Consider the following 14172-nt stretch of genomic DNA (forward strand, 5'->3'; position numbering starts at 1 on the left):
CTTGTAAGTTCATGTAACGTCAAATAGTTGTCATAAACGTTTCGTTTAATTTGAAAAGAGGTATTTCAAATTTGACTAACTTCAAGAACAATGAGTAAGAAAAGGTCGATTGAAGAGGAACATCGTAATTTTCATGAAAAATGGGAATTGCAATATTTTTGTGTCCAAAACAGGAATAAAATATTATGCTTGATATGCAAAAACTCTATTTCAGTTCCTAAGGAATATAATCTTAAAAGGCACTATGACAGAAATCATAAAAGAAACTATGACCAATACGTTGCAAAACTTCGTGAAGACAAATTGTCGGAATTGAAATCACTCCTTCAAAAACAACAAAGTGTATTCACTAAATCTGTTGAAGACAATACAGCTGCTGTAAAAGTTAGTTATATATTATCACATTTAATCGCAAGCAGATCGAAACCATTTACCGAAGGGGAATTTATTAGTGAATGCTTAAAAGCGGCGGAAGCATTATGTCCAGCACAAAAAAAAAAAAAAAAAAATTTAAAGTGTAAGTTTAAGTCGAAATACTGTAGCTAGCAGAGTTGATGAAATAGCCGATAATTTGAGAAATCAGCACAATTCAACAATATCAACATTTCAAGCCTACTCTATTGCAATTGATGAAAGTACAGATATTCGAAATATCGCTCAGCTGGCCGTTTTTATTCGCGGATGCGATGTTAATTTAAAAATAAGTGAAGAACTTTTGGAAATCACTCCTATGCATAATACAACCACAGGAGCTGATATTTTTGATGCACTTATGGAAGTTTTGAAGAAGTATAAGTTACCATTGGAAAAGTTGGTTTGTCTCGCAACTGATGGTGCACCTACCGTGACCGGTATTACTAAAGGAGTTGTTGCAAGATTAAAAGAAACATGCAAACAGCATGGTAATAATAATTTTGAACATTTTCATTGTATTATTCACCAGCAAGTACTGTGCTCCAAAGTTTTAAATATCGGACATGTTTTAAAAATAGTCACCAAAATTGTAAATTATATTCGAGCACGTGGACTTAATAATCGTCAATTTGCTTCATTTCTGGAAGATATTGAATGTGAATACACCGATCTACCATATTATACGGAAGTTCGTTGGCTTTCGAGTCATGAGAAAAATGAGTTAATAATAGACTTCGCTTTTTAAAGTATAATTAACATTTTTTGAGTATAGCATGTCACTTAATTCGACAGAGTGTTTAGAAATCGTGAGATTTTCGTGATATTGCAGCTTTTCTATAATTTCGAAGCCGCTAGATTCTTCTATCATCATGCGAATTTTTTCTTCCATTTCAGTCGCATCTGCAACCTTCATTACAATTTTCAGAATGTCCAGAATATTGGAGATAATTTCTGGATCGGATGCATACAGCATATGACATCAGTCAATCTGCTTGGGCGCTTTCTTACTTGATAAAATCGGAACCTGATCTTATACAGAAAATAGCTAATTCCAGTATCATCTTGCGCCTCAAACAACTTCTAAATCACCAGAGAGATGATATAATAATGCCAAGTTTACGAGTGATTGGTAATGTGGCTGCGAGTGACGATATTGCAACAGAGTCTATCCTCAACAATGATATTCTTCTTTGCTTCCATCGTCTTCTAGAGCATAGAAACTTTAAAATTCAGACAGAAGTGGCTTGGGTCCTGTCAAATATTACAGCAGGGACTACCGAACAGATCCAATACGTTCTGAATATTGGATTAATGGCACCCGTCAGACAGATCTTAACCGTCGGAAATTACAAAGCTAGAGTGGAAGCTATGTGGATCGTGGCTAACATAGATTATAATAAATGTGAGACACAAGTCAAGTTTCTGATTGAGATGGGTGTTATACCCCCTTTATGTCATATGCTGTACGCATCCGATCCAGAAATTATCTCCAATATTCTGGACATTCTGAAAATTGTAGTGAAGGTTGCAGATGCGACTGAAATGGAAGAAAAAATTCGCATGATGATAGAAGAATCTAGCGGCTTCGAAATTATAGAAAAGCTGCAATATCACGAAAATCTCACGATTTCTAAACATTCTGTCGAATTAAGTGACATGCTACACTCAAAAAATCTTAATAATAGACTTCATTCTTTAAAGTATAATTAACTCATTTTTCTCAAATGAAAATGAACCGATTTTCAATTAAGTGAAATTTAAAAATTTTGAGAGTTGGCCTGTTATATTAAATATTAAAAAAATAATAATAATTATGACTTGTTTATTTTCTCAGTTGTGTATATTGTATAACTTATTTATCCATCGCACCTACATTTATCTAATTTCAACTTCAATCCTTTTAAAATTATGAGATTCTTTCGAATAGATATTCTTTTGCTTAAAAAAAAACTAATAATATTTTAATTCTAATAATAGCCTATCTTTTAAGAGGAATAACTATTAGACTTATTTAAATTTTACCGGGTCGAGGCTCCGTCTTCCATGCCTCAGGTTGGCCCCATTGCGAGTCAGACCTGTCATTAATGATCGTAACTGTGCTTATACGTAGACTTTTTTTTTCAACCTCTGATGGTCCATAAAACAAAGACAAGTGTAAATAACAAGATGAATTTATTACCAAAAGTTAGGTACAAACATGATTACTTTTCGACATAATCACCGTGAAGATTGAGGCATTTCTCATATCTGTGGACGAGCTTTGCAATCCCCTCTTCCCGCCAGTGACTTGCGATGAGCCTTAACGTTGTTTTGAAGATCATCATTAGTTTCGAACTTTTGCTTTATCATTAATTAAAACAAATATTTAAGTAAAATTTTCAAACGTAAACGTATAAAATTATTATCGAATTTTAGTTAATACTAGCAAAGAATGCCAAGCGTTGCCCGGGAACTCAAGGATGGGGTTAAGTTGTCCTCGTCATGCGGTAGCGTATGTTTCCCACAGAATAACAGAGTAACTATACAAAATTTAGTGCAAATCAATCCAAGGGTTTGGCAATTTGTAGGAGGTGAAATCAGGGGAAGAAGTGAAGATCCGAGTTTTAAAGTAGCGTATATTTTTTGGAGAATTGTAGAGAGTAACTATGCAACATTTGTTCAGATCTCTGAATAGGTTTGGGAGTTTGGAGGTAGGGGATGAAATCAAAGATAATAAGTAAGGGGTACGAGTTTTATAGTAGTCCATGTTCCCGTAGGTTACCGGAGAGACGTTTGCATCCTGGGTTAGAGCGGATGTTTTTCGTGGCAATTATGACATTCTTTTGGGCATTTTATTGTCGATAAGACACACTCGCACGAGCGTACTGTACAACCTGAAAAGTAACCGAAAGAACGCAATTTAAGTTGGTGGCCATCTCATAACACAAGACATTCTTATTTTTAAATAATGGTATGGAAGGTTAATACTAAAATAATAAACACCTAAAAATGCTATAGGCTTACTTACAAAAGTTTAGTTTCATCTAAGGAAAGTCATTTTCCTGTTTATAATTGTAAGTATCTGAGATAAAAGTTTACAATTAATACTTCACGAGTTTTTAACGTAGTCCTCTAATTAAATGTAACTAATGGAAAGTTTCTCAAACTGTAGTCCGTAACTAAACCCTTGTAAATCCGAAAATGTGTAACTTGGGTCGTTGAATGGCCATAAAAATATTTCTATAGTCTATAGAATTATAAAGATTAAATATTAAATTTTATACAAAAACAGATTCTATTATTAAAAGCTATATATTTAAATTTATAGTTATTATAAGTATGTTCTCAAAGAGATGAATCGCATGATATGAAACATGATGGCAATGTACAGTGAGAAAAGAACGAACTCTTCAGCCAGAAGAGTTACTTGACAAGAAACACATCGGAGATGTCATGTAATCAGATGATGTCAAAGCTAGGTTACGCGATACTATTTTACCTATCCGCGGTCCAATGTGCTACTCGGCGTTAAAAACAAGGTTAGGCAATGGCGAGTCCAGCAATTCATAGTCGGTAAATAATCCGATAAGTTTTCATTTATATCTCGTTTTCTATGGATCGCCCCAAAAAATTTTAACTGTTTAGGAGATGTGTACTAGTGAGGTTTCTTAAGAAAACACGCGTAATAAATTGATTGAAAACTTTTACATAACAACGAACTTACAGTATAGACGATAAGATTATTCACAAAGCTTTCGTTCAAATCTCACTAAATCTACACGTTGCTTGGAATAATAATGGTGGCTTAAGGTCACGTGATCACAAACTTCCAATAAAAAAGAGTTACTTATATGACCACTCTTTCATTATGGGCTCTCTGAAAAGGTAAGTCTGTAAGTTAATGGTGGTGATAAAGTTTATTGTTTAATGCTTTTTTTATTATTGCACATCTGAATACAAAGAGAAAAAAGAACCACACATTTTTTAAAAGATCCAGAATGATTTAAAAATGGAGAATAACAATAAAATGTGTAAAACCAAAGATAAAATCACTTTAAAAGCCCGACAAGAATGAAGTTTTGTATGAGAAACATTTTACTATCAATTATTATCCAAGTAAAGGCTTGTTACCTAAATATTTAACTGTACTTAGTTTTTGTGGAAAATCAATCACGTAAAGTGTTATAGCTACAAGAAGATTCACTGGATATACCAATGTTATTATATTGATATATCAATGTCATTATTTACACATAACAAAATTATCTCCACGGAAAAATTAGAAATACATGTATTTCTATTTTTTTCGTCTAATTAATCTACATTGACTAAATATGAAATGTTCAGTAAAATTTTAGATTCTTAATCTCAGTTTTTATCGATTTATTTTTCTTTCTGATTCCTGCCCCCATTTGTCATACATTTCTCCTCGTTTTGAGTCACCTCATTTGTCATACATTTCTCCACGTTTTGAGTCACCCCATTTGTCGTACATTTCTCCTCGTTTTGAGTCTCCATCCCATTTATCCAACCATTTTTCTGATTCCTGTCCCCATTTGTCGTACATTTCTCCTCGTTTTGAGTCACCCCATTTGTCCAACATTCTTTCTGATTCCTTTCCCCATTTGTCGTACATTTCTCCTCGTTTTGAGTCTTCATCAGTCATTTTTCTTTCTGATTCCTGTCCCCATTTGTCATACATTTCTCCACGTTTTGAGTCTCCATCCCATTTATCCAACCATCTTTCTGATTCCTGTCCCCATTTGTCATACATTTCTCCACGTTTTGAGTCTCCATCCCATTTATCCAACCATCTTTCTGATTCCTGTCCCCATTTGTCGTACATTTCTCCTCGTTTTGAGTCTCCATCCCATTTATCCAACCATCTTTCTGATTCCTGTCCCCATTTGTCGTACATTTCTCCTCGTTTTGAGTCTTCATCAGTCATTTTTCTTTCTGATTCCTGTCCCGATTTGTCGTACATTTCTCCACGTTTTGAGTCACCCCATTTGTCCAACATTCTTTCTGATTCCTTTCCCCATTTGTCGTACATTTCTCCTCGTTTTGAGTCTCCATCCCATTTATCTAACCATCTTTCTTCTTCGCCCAACCTATATATATATAATAAGTATATATTAATCTTGTTATAAGAATACAGAGTATTTTAAGTGATAGTTTTTATAAAATGGATAGAATAAAATAAATGAAGTATACAAATCCTATAATTTAATTTTTAGAAAGGTAATCTGACTGACGAAGAAATGTACTGAAAATATGACAGAATGCAACTCTCAAAATATGAGTCATAATTACGTTCGATTAGAATATCTTGTAGGCAATATTTACCTTCCATTTAAACGAATTGCATTTTACTGATACAAAGAGAAATTCAAATACCTGTTTTGAGTTATTTAAATTAGAGAAATTTATTACTATCATAGCCTATATTATAATAGTTGCATACATTTACTGTACTATTCCATTTATTATAATACGGTAAAGCGAATACATATTATATACAAAATACCAAATCACTTAAGATATAACTTTATTTAATACAATTTATTTCTCATAAATAATTCTTGGTCATGTTGAATGAGCGGTTAGCATCCCGAAGTAAGTGTTAATGGGTCTTGCGTCTGGTTGTAAGCAAAGAAAAGATCAGAGCAATCTGGATAAATGATTAAAAAATGCGCTAATGATCTACTGAAGAGATACAGAGACAGGAAAACATTGAGTAGCTATGTTAAAACAATTAGCTACGAATTTCCCAACAGTTTTCAGAAATATTACAGAAGATGTATAACTTATAAATATAATAATAAAATCAATTTTATTATATTTTGAACAAGCAAATTTAAAATTTTCTTTAATAAAACTTACTTTCATTTAGGGAAAGATTGCCAGTAATTAGGAAGATAAAAATGTATGAAAATCTCTCCATATCTTAACGAATTTCTGTAAATAAATTAAGTAAGAAAAATTAAATTAGCATTTTCTAAAATTTAAAAAAAATTAATTTTGTTTTATTAATATTTTAATAATATTTAAAATAAAATGATCGATCCTTGCATAAATTTGAAATAATATTGTTATATTTTTTGATAGTTTTGATAAACTATTTAAAGATATATATTCGATTTTAACAGATGCTTTTGAATATGCTCTCAAAATGCTATTTAATGTCAAGTACAATTTGGAAAAGACAAGAACACTTGAGATAAACCAAGTAATAGGCCCGAAATGTACATATTTATTTAATGAAATCTCAGTGAACTTTCCAATTGAAAACGGTGGTCTGATAAGCCCTATAAATTGATAGCAAATTCAAAAGTAGCTATTAAGAATATTAATTATAAAATAGGATAAAAAGCAAATAATTATAATTAATTATAATATATATGTGGTGCCCGTCACCCACGCTGATATGACTTGGTCGAGTCGGGTGTCGAGTCTTTTTTTTTCGCCTGCGCATCCTGCGCAGGCGGAAAAAAGACGAACCGTTAGAGAAAAGAAAAAAAGAAGCAACGACGTAGCACGAACGACGTGTCTGCTTCAAGACGATTAATATCCATTTAATAATTAGTACCAAGATGATTTGTTTAGTGTTCTTCGTTTTGTAATGTTTTATGTATCGTATTAAAATATACGTTATTATATGTCATAAGAAGCTCTTCGTATTTTTTCTTAAACTGCGTTCTGCATATGCTTCTTAACGCCCAGCCCAGCCATCTATAGACATCATATATATATATATATATATGATGTCTATAGATGGCTGGGCTGATGGCTATATGATGGCTGTCTATATATATATATATATATATATATATTGAAAAATATAATGAAAATATATATGAATATATATATATATACTTTTATATTTCTCAATTATTTTTCCGCCAGTTTGTAAAAGTATAGGGCCTACAAATAATTGCATTAAAAACAAAGTAAGAGGGTTATTTAAAATATAAAAAAAACAAGCAAAACGGCAAAGCCATATTTGGGACAAGACTATGTCTCCGAGACTCACTACTAAGCGGACTCACTGACTCTCAAGCGGGTCTCGTTCTCTTTCTCCAATCTTCTTTGGTATCGCTGGTTTTGAGCGCGATCATTCAACCTTTGCAGGCCAAGTCCACGAGGTCGTCCACGATGCATTTTCCGTAAAATTAACTTATCCATGTCGAAATTTTTTTCTGTTGAGTGTCGGGCCGAGTTGAATTTTTGTCGATGCCTAACGAAAATTCCTCGTTTTTGAAAAAAATAATCGTGGCTATTGTATCGTCCGAAATTATTTTTTTATTCTTCACAAACAATATACAGTTTATCCCGATTATAACGTCATCGGATGTAACGACAACCCTAATATAACGTCTTTAGTGGCGTGGCTAAAATCCGTACGTGGCACGTCCTACCTTGTCCATGATGTCCACGTCTTTTGTTCTTCCGGTAAAAATTAACTGAGAAATGACCCTGGCAAATAATATACTTTATTTGGATCGACTACGCGATATTTACAAGTGTTGAGATATAATACGAATTTAAGATCGGCACGGCTGTCAACTCGAAAGATTAACCAACGTGAAGTGAAAAGCTGTCTCTCTTCGTTGGAGTTCGGGAGCAAAGTGAGGTCAGAGGGCGAAGGTCACGCGGTGGTGCCCTTTGCCCTACAATGATTTCTTTAATGACGAAAAATGGGTATGATTAATTTAAAAAGGCCCTCTTTATTGCGAACATGCAGAAGCGCCAAAAATGAAAACAACAGGAAGTGGAATGCAAGAAATTGTCTTAAAGTCGTTATGGTTTGTTACACGAGAAAAATAATATTTACGAAAAATTAATAATACACAAGCTATATAAAAATATTCGAATTGTTTCAAACTATTTTTAAAATTCATTTTATAATTCTATAATATAACCGAAAACATAGAAAGTTTTAATTATAGTCTAACATGTCCTAATCATTACTTATTAAAACTTATAGACTATTATTAATGTGATGACTCAATTATGGAAGTAACGTTGCATATTACATTTTAATTATTTTCTAAACTATTTAAAGATTTTTATCTTCAGAAATCATAAAGGAAAATTAATTTTTCCCGCAATTATTAAAATGTCTGAATTTTTCTATTCCTTATTACAATAACAAAACATAATTCTGTAGAATTTAGTAATGCTTTATAAAAAATTTCATGAATAATCGAATAAGTTTTGTAGCATTGATTTCAAAAGCGAAATATCTATTTATAATATACTTACTACTTCGTATTTCTCTTACTTGAGAGAAACAACTGATTGTATTTATACATAATTTTCAAAAAGTATATAAAACAATTATGCCAAAGAAGCCATACGATTGGTTATGGAATACAATAATTATTGTAATTTTGTGAAATTATTTTATTGAAAAACATTTGGCTAGCAATTATACATTATTAAACTATAATATAAAATTTAATTCATAATAAATTACATAAAAATAATGATTTTGGCATTAAAATAATTTTGGTAACCAATGCTGTGTATACTTAACCATTTATTTTAAAATGATTTAATAAATTACAAAATTTTTTAATATATGTAGAACTTAAAACTACATTAAGCACGCCTCTTTTCCATCTGTATAAAGTTTTCGTGGATATAATTATGTTATAAAATAAAATAATTTCTTTAATGACGAAAAATTTTTAAATGACAATAAAATAATAACATTTTACAGAAAATTTTTATTATTTTTAATTTTAAGTAATTTAAAAATTTGCACGTTATAGGCGTTATAGACTTTTTTTAAAACCGTTTCGGATAATTTGGAGTTTTGATAATGGAGCTACCATCCTATATTTATCTTTAAATTGTATTAAATAATATATTTTTACAAAAATAAATATTTATTATCTCAGTCAGCTTCTCAGTTTTAATGTGAAAATATTAGCATGTGTACACAGTGCAGAGAAAAAATGTTCTTATGTTTTGTAGGGGCAATCGCCCAGCACTTAGGTCTAAAAGGCTCTTTGTGCCGGGATGTACTGAATGTTGAGGGACGGGTCCAACACATCTGGCCCCCAGCCCACATAAGCTGCAACTGTTCTTATGGATCTGAATATTAATAAAAGCAGTCGCAGATTTTTCAAGTAGATTCAGCGATAGCAGAATTCCGAGGAGACAGATTCCCAATATCAGTTAAAGTTTCAGAGACTGCTAGTCATCATCATCATCATCATCATCATCATCATCATCATCACCACCACCAACCCTGGTCTCATCGCCTGTTCGTGTCTGATTCCTTTTCCACTATTTTTTTCTATTTCTCTCTATCCATTGCCGATTTTCTCAATTCCCATACATTCGCTTCACACCACTTCTTCACGTCATCAATCTATTCTTTATATGATCTGCCTCTTTTGTTGGATCCGTCCATAATACCATAAAGTCTTAATTTTTCTGTTTTCATTCATTCTTGAGGTGTGTCCAAACAGTTGAAGTTTTGGTTCTATAACTTTTGTAAGAGATTCTTTTTCATATATATCCTATTATAAAGTTATTCGTTTGTGACTTTCTGCATCCATCCTATTTGTAAGATCTTTCTGTAACAGTGTCTTTCAAATGCTAATATTTTTCTTTCCACATCTTTTGTGGAATCTTCTGTGGTATTACCCATGTCTCCCAGGCATACAGCACGCAGAAGATGCAGCTGTTCAATACTTTTAATTTTGTCTTCAAACTAATTGCTTTACTTTTCCAGATTTTGTCCATTGCTTTCAAATTTGTTTTTGCCTCGGCTATTCTAATTTCTATTTCTTTTTTTCAATCCAGATTATAAGTTAGTTTGCTTCCTAAATATGTAAAGCTCACTACATTTTCAATTCCTATCCCATCTACTAGAATATTTCTTGTCATGTTTTTATCACCAAATATCATTGTCTTAGTTTTTCACTATTGATAGTCAGTCCATATCTTTTTCCTTCTTCATTAAGCAGACGTAATGTTTTCTTTAGTTGTTCTTCACTTTCTTCAATGATAACTATATCATCTGCAAATCTCAGGTTATTGAATTTTAAACCGTGAACTGATGTCCCTGCATCTCTTGCATCATTTTATCCATGACTCTTTCTAAGAGACTTATGAAGATGGTTGAGGATATAGGATTTCCCTGTCTGGTGCCTCTTTTTGGTTTGAACCAGTTTCCTAGCTCCCCACGTAATCTCACAGCTGCTTCTGCATTATCATTAATATAACTTAGCAGGTTTATTAGTTTATGATCCACTCCGTAAGATTTTAGCACTGCCAGGGTGGCTTTTTGGTCTATGCTGTCGAATGCCTTCTGAAAGTCCACAAAGCAGGAATAGATGTTTTTTCTGCTTTCTTCTTGCCTTTTCAGCTAATAGCCATAATGCAAGTATCTGCTGCACTGTACAGTCAAACCTGTTTTTATGCGCTCTTTTTATGTGCGATTTTTATTTGTGCGATTTTTTTAATGCGAATTTTTAATTTGTGCGGTATAGTTGGCGACTAGTCTCGTGCGATTTGTCATGTCTCACGTTGACTTATTATAGCTAAATAAACTTATTGTAGCATAAATGCACTTATTATAGTAATATTATTGCATGAATATGCGAAAAATGAAATAATTTACTTTTTAAGTCAACAAAACACCACCTGGACAAAAATATGTAAAACAGACGATAGACCAGACGATGCATTCAAGTGCTGACATCTGTTGTCAATAAATTTTATTTCGTATGGTTTTGAGTTATTTTCTACGTGAGACTTCTTTTATGCGGTCCCTATTGACCGCATAAAAAAATTATTTTTTTAATTGTGTTGCGAAAACTATTATTTACAGCCATTCGTGAAGTTTCGTGAGATTTTTTTTAATGCGTTTTTTTTAATGCGGTCCCTATCCCCCGCATAAAAACAGGTTTGACTGTACTTCTGTCTTTCCTGAAACCTGCCTGTTCATCTGCTAAGTGTTCTCCCATTAAACTACTTAGTCTCTCCTTTACGATCATCATCAGAATTTTTCCTATGTGGCTTGTTAGGGCAATCGTTCTATAATTTTTGCACTCTAACTGCTGTCTTTCTTATGTATTGTCACCAATACTGATTTTGCCCATTCTTTAGGTATCTTTCCTTGTTTCCATACCTCATAGCACACTTGATGTATCTCGTCAATTAAGCTTTCTCTTCCATGCTTAATCATTTCTCCTGTGATTTTGTCATGTCCGGAACTCTTGTTGTCTTTTAACCGTTTCACTGCCCTTTCAACTTCCTCCCTCATAATATCATTTTCATTTTCAACACCTGGTGGCGATGTCTTCCTTAATTCATCTACTAGATTCTCTAATACATCTGTATCTAATGTTTCCTTGTATAGTTCAGAGCAATAACTTGTCCACCTCTGTAGGACTTCCACCCTTCCACTAAAACCTCTCCTTTCTCATCTTTGATTGTTATTTGCTTTGGTTTTCATTTCTGGTTGACATTTCTGATCATCTTATATACTTCTCTAGTCTTACATTCTCCATAATATTTTCCTGTTTTTACACTGATCCTCTAGCCCTTTTGCTTTATCCATCCTAACTGTTTTTTTCACTTCATTGCACTTTACCTTATACTGTTTTTCCAACTCTTCAGAAATGTCTCTTCTAAGCCTAAGAACTCTTTTCTCTTGGACAAGCTTTAGGGTCACTTGTGTGATCCATTTCTTGTTGATTTTTTCCTCTTCTGGTAGGGTCTGCTCAATTGCTTCTCTTATTGCCTTTGTTATTTCTTCCACTCTTGTGTCTAGCTCTTCCAACTTGTGTAGGGTTTTTATCTTCTTCTCAAGTGCATTTCTATATATGCTCCGTTTTCTCATCTTTTAGATTTGAAATGTCTCCTTTCTTTTGGAAATGTGCATTAAGTTTCCTCTTCAGTTTTATCTTTATGTTTGCAATGATTAAGCTGTGATCAGAATCTATGTCGGCTCCCTGAAAGGTTCGACACTGTTGAACTGATGTTGACCATCTCCTTTGGATGAAAATCATATCAATCATGTGAGACTGCTAGTACTCATGAAAAATCCAGGTTACAACTGTTCTAATGAGACCTGGCTTTTCTGATTTGAACCCGAACCATCAGCGAGCCGAAGCTAAGTCGCTGCAGCTATCCAGTTGACTGTAGAAACAATTTTTTAATCCCTCAATGAAAGCAATCTTTGTACAGATAATATTGAATTGTTTTGATGATATTGAATTGCTTGTCTTCTAAGAACTTTTTATCATCCAGTTATATAGCCTGGATGTGCGGTAATTAATTTTATTTATCAAATATTTATGTCATTTGGGTAACGCGTTGCATTGCGCTACGCCCTCGAAAAGTATTAAATTTGGGATTTGGATATCGTATTTACAGCAAAATCACGCAACAGGAATAAATGTGAAAAACTGATAAATCTCAGATACAGTATATTTATAATCGTTTTCCGACTGTAACGAGCAATTAACTGATTAGTGCGAGCGTCATACGCTTTTTCTCGTACATCAATCGGTTTTCCATTATTACGTTAACGGTAAATATGAATTAATAATATTATCAATAATTTGACAATTGTCAAAGCAAATTGTTTATCCAAGGCGATTCTTGTCGGTTGCTCTCTTTTGAGTGCGAATTGTTTTTTTCAGAAAATGAATACTCCAAGTAAGTTAAATTATTTTAATATATAAACAATTCTATCAATTACTTGACAGAATGTTCATGGTGTCAATATAAACAATACATTTAATCGTAATCGCTTAAAAAATTAGTTAAATTGTTATGTAGTAAATTATGACGAGAAACATAGCAAGTATAAAATGATATTATTTTTAGATTAATGTTCTGGGGATAGATCTAAGGCTCTCCATTTACTAGATCAGACATTTATGAAAACGTTCTTGTGAAAGGTCAACTATTTGCTTGAAATTGCACAAGTGCTAATGTAGTAACATGGAACGTCTGTCGTCCCATCTTACTACATCAGCGTCGACAATAGTAAAGAAAGACAATAGCCCGTTTCTTTGTTCATCTACTTTCCTAATATTGTCAATTTTTGACACCACTTTTACATATGTTGGACTATCGTAGACTACTAAAAACAAAGAGTTCTAAAATATTGTATTAATTATACTTATCCTGAAAATTCATATTATATATATATATATATATATTAGGGTGTTCCTTATTTTTCGAATTTTTTTTTCCTAACGCATAGGGCCTAGTTTTGTTTATTTTATACTTAAATACTCCCACAATAAATTTCACCTCATATTGATCACTAGAACCCGTGCCGACTTGCATCGAATCATTTCCATACATATGATGCTAGAGAAGTGCACGTATTCGCTTTGTTCGCCATTCTAACACAATTTGTCGGGCTATTAACACATATAGTTTTTTTTTGAAGATGTCAGTGGAATTACAAAGCACTAAAAAACATATTTTCTTAGTTCGAGAGATACACCACCAAATCACGGGTGCAAAATTACCGTAAAATCGACAAGTACTCGCAGTTTTGTTTTTTAACATTCACGAAGTTAAATTGTGAGTGAAAGCGTAAATCTTGTAATACGCGAGTGTATCATATTTCGGGAAAAAGCTAGAATACCTAAAAAATCTATACCTAACTGTGTCAAGAAATTGGTAGATATTTATCAGGTATGGAGACTCTCCATGAGACTCTCCATAGATCCACATACAAGTCTGCTGGATGTATGTCGTCGTATTACAGATGCTTGCAATAGTGTGACACCTTCC

General features: G+C 32.7%; 2 protein-coding genes across 2 annotated transcripts; both read left to right on the forward strand.

Annotated features, from left to right (window-relative positions):
• The first annotated feature begins 90 nt into the window (after positions 1 to 90).
• LOC136988963 (general transcription factor II-I repeat domain-containing protein 2-like) lies at positions 91 to 1159 on the forward strand. The gene is made up of 3 exons (XM_067286980.1): positions 91 to 124; positions 215 to 451; positions 543 to 1159. The coding sequence occupies exons 1-3, from the start codon at positions 91 to 93 to the stop codon at positions 1157 to 1159; spliced, it is 888 nt and encodes a 295-aa protein (XP_067143081.1).
• A 215-nt stretch (positions 1160 to 1374) lies between these two features.
• Positions 1375 to 2124, forward strand: LOC136988964 (importin subunit alpha-3-like). Its single transcript, XM_067286981.1, has one exon. It carries the CDS (start codon positions 1375 to 1377, stop codon positions 2122 to 2124), a length of 750 nt encoding a protein of 249 aa, XP_067143082.1.
• Positions 2125 to 14172: the final 12048 nt, after the last annotated feature.

This window comes from Centruroides vittatus, unplaced genomic scaffold (genome assembly GCF_030686945.1).
Source record: "Centruroides vittatus isolate TY-2023 unplaced genomic scaffold, ASM3068694v2 scaffold_435, whole genome shotgun sequence".
In the NCBI taxonomy this organism is placed as follows: Eukaryota; Metazoa; Arthropoda; class Arachnida; order Scorpiones; family Buthidae; genus Centruroides; species Centruroides vittatus.

Coding starts and splice junctions, on each gene's coding strand:
- LOC136988963 (XM_067286980.1), top strand. CDS start 91: ATGAGTAAGAAAAGGTCGATTGAAGAGGAACATC. Junction 125..214: donor GTCGATTGAAGAGGAACATC/GTAATTTTCATG, acceptor ACTCTATTTCAG/TTCCTAAGGAATATAATCTT. Junction 452..542: donor TACCGAAGGGGAATTTATTA/GTGAATGCTTAA, acceptor GAAATACTGTAG/CTAGCAGAGTTGATGAAATA.
- LOC136988964 (XM_067286981.1), top strand. CDS start 1,375: ATGCATACAGCATATGACATCAGTCAATCTGCTTGGGCGCTTTCTTAC.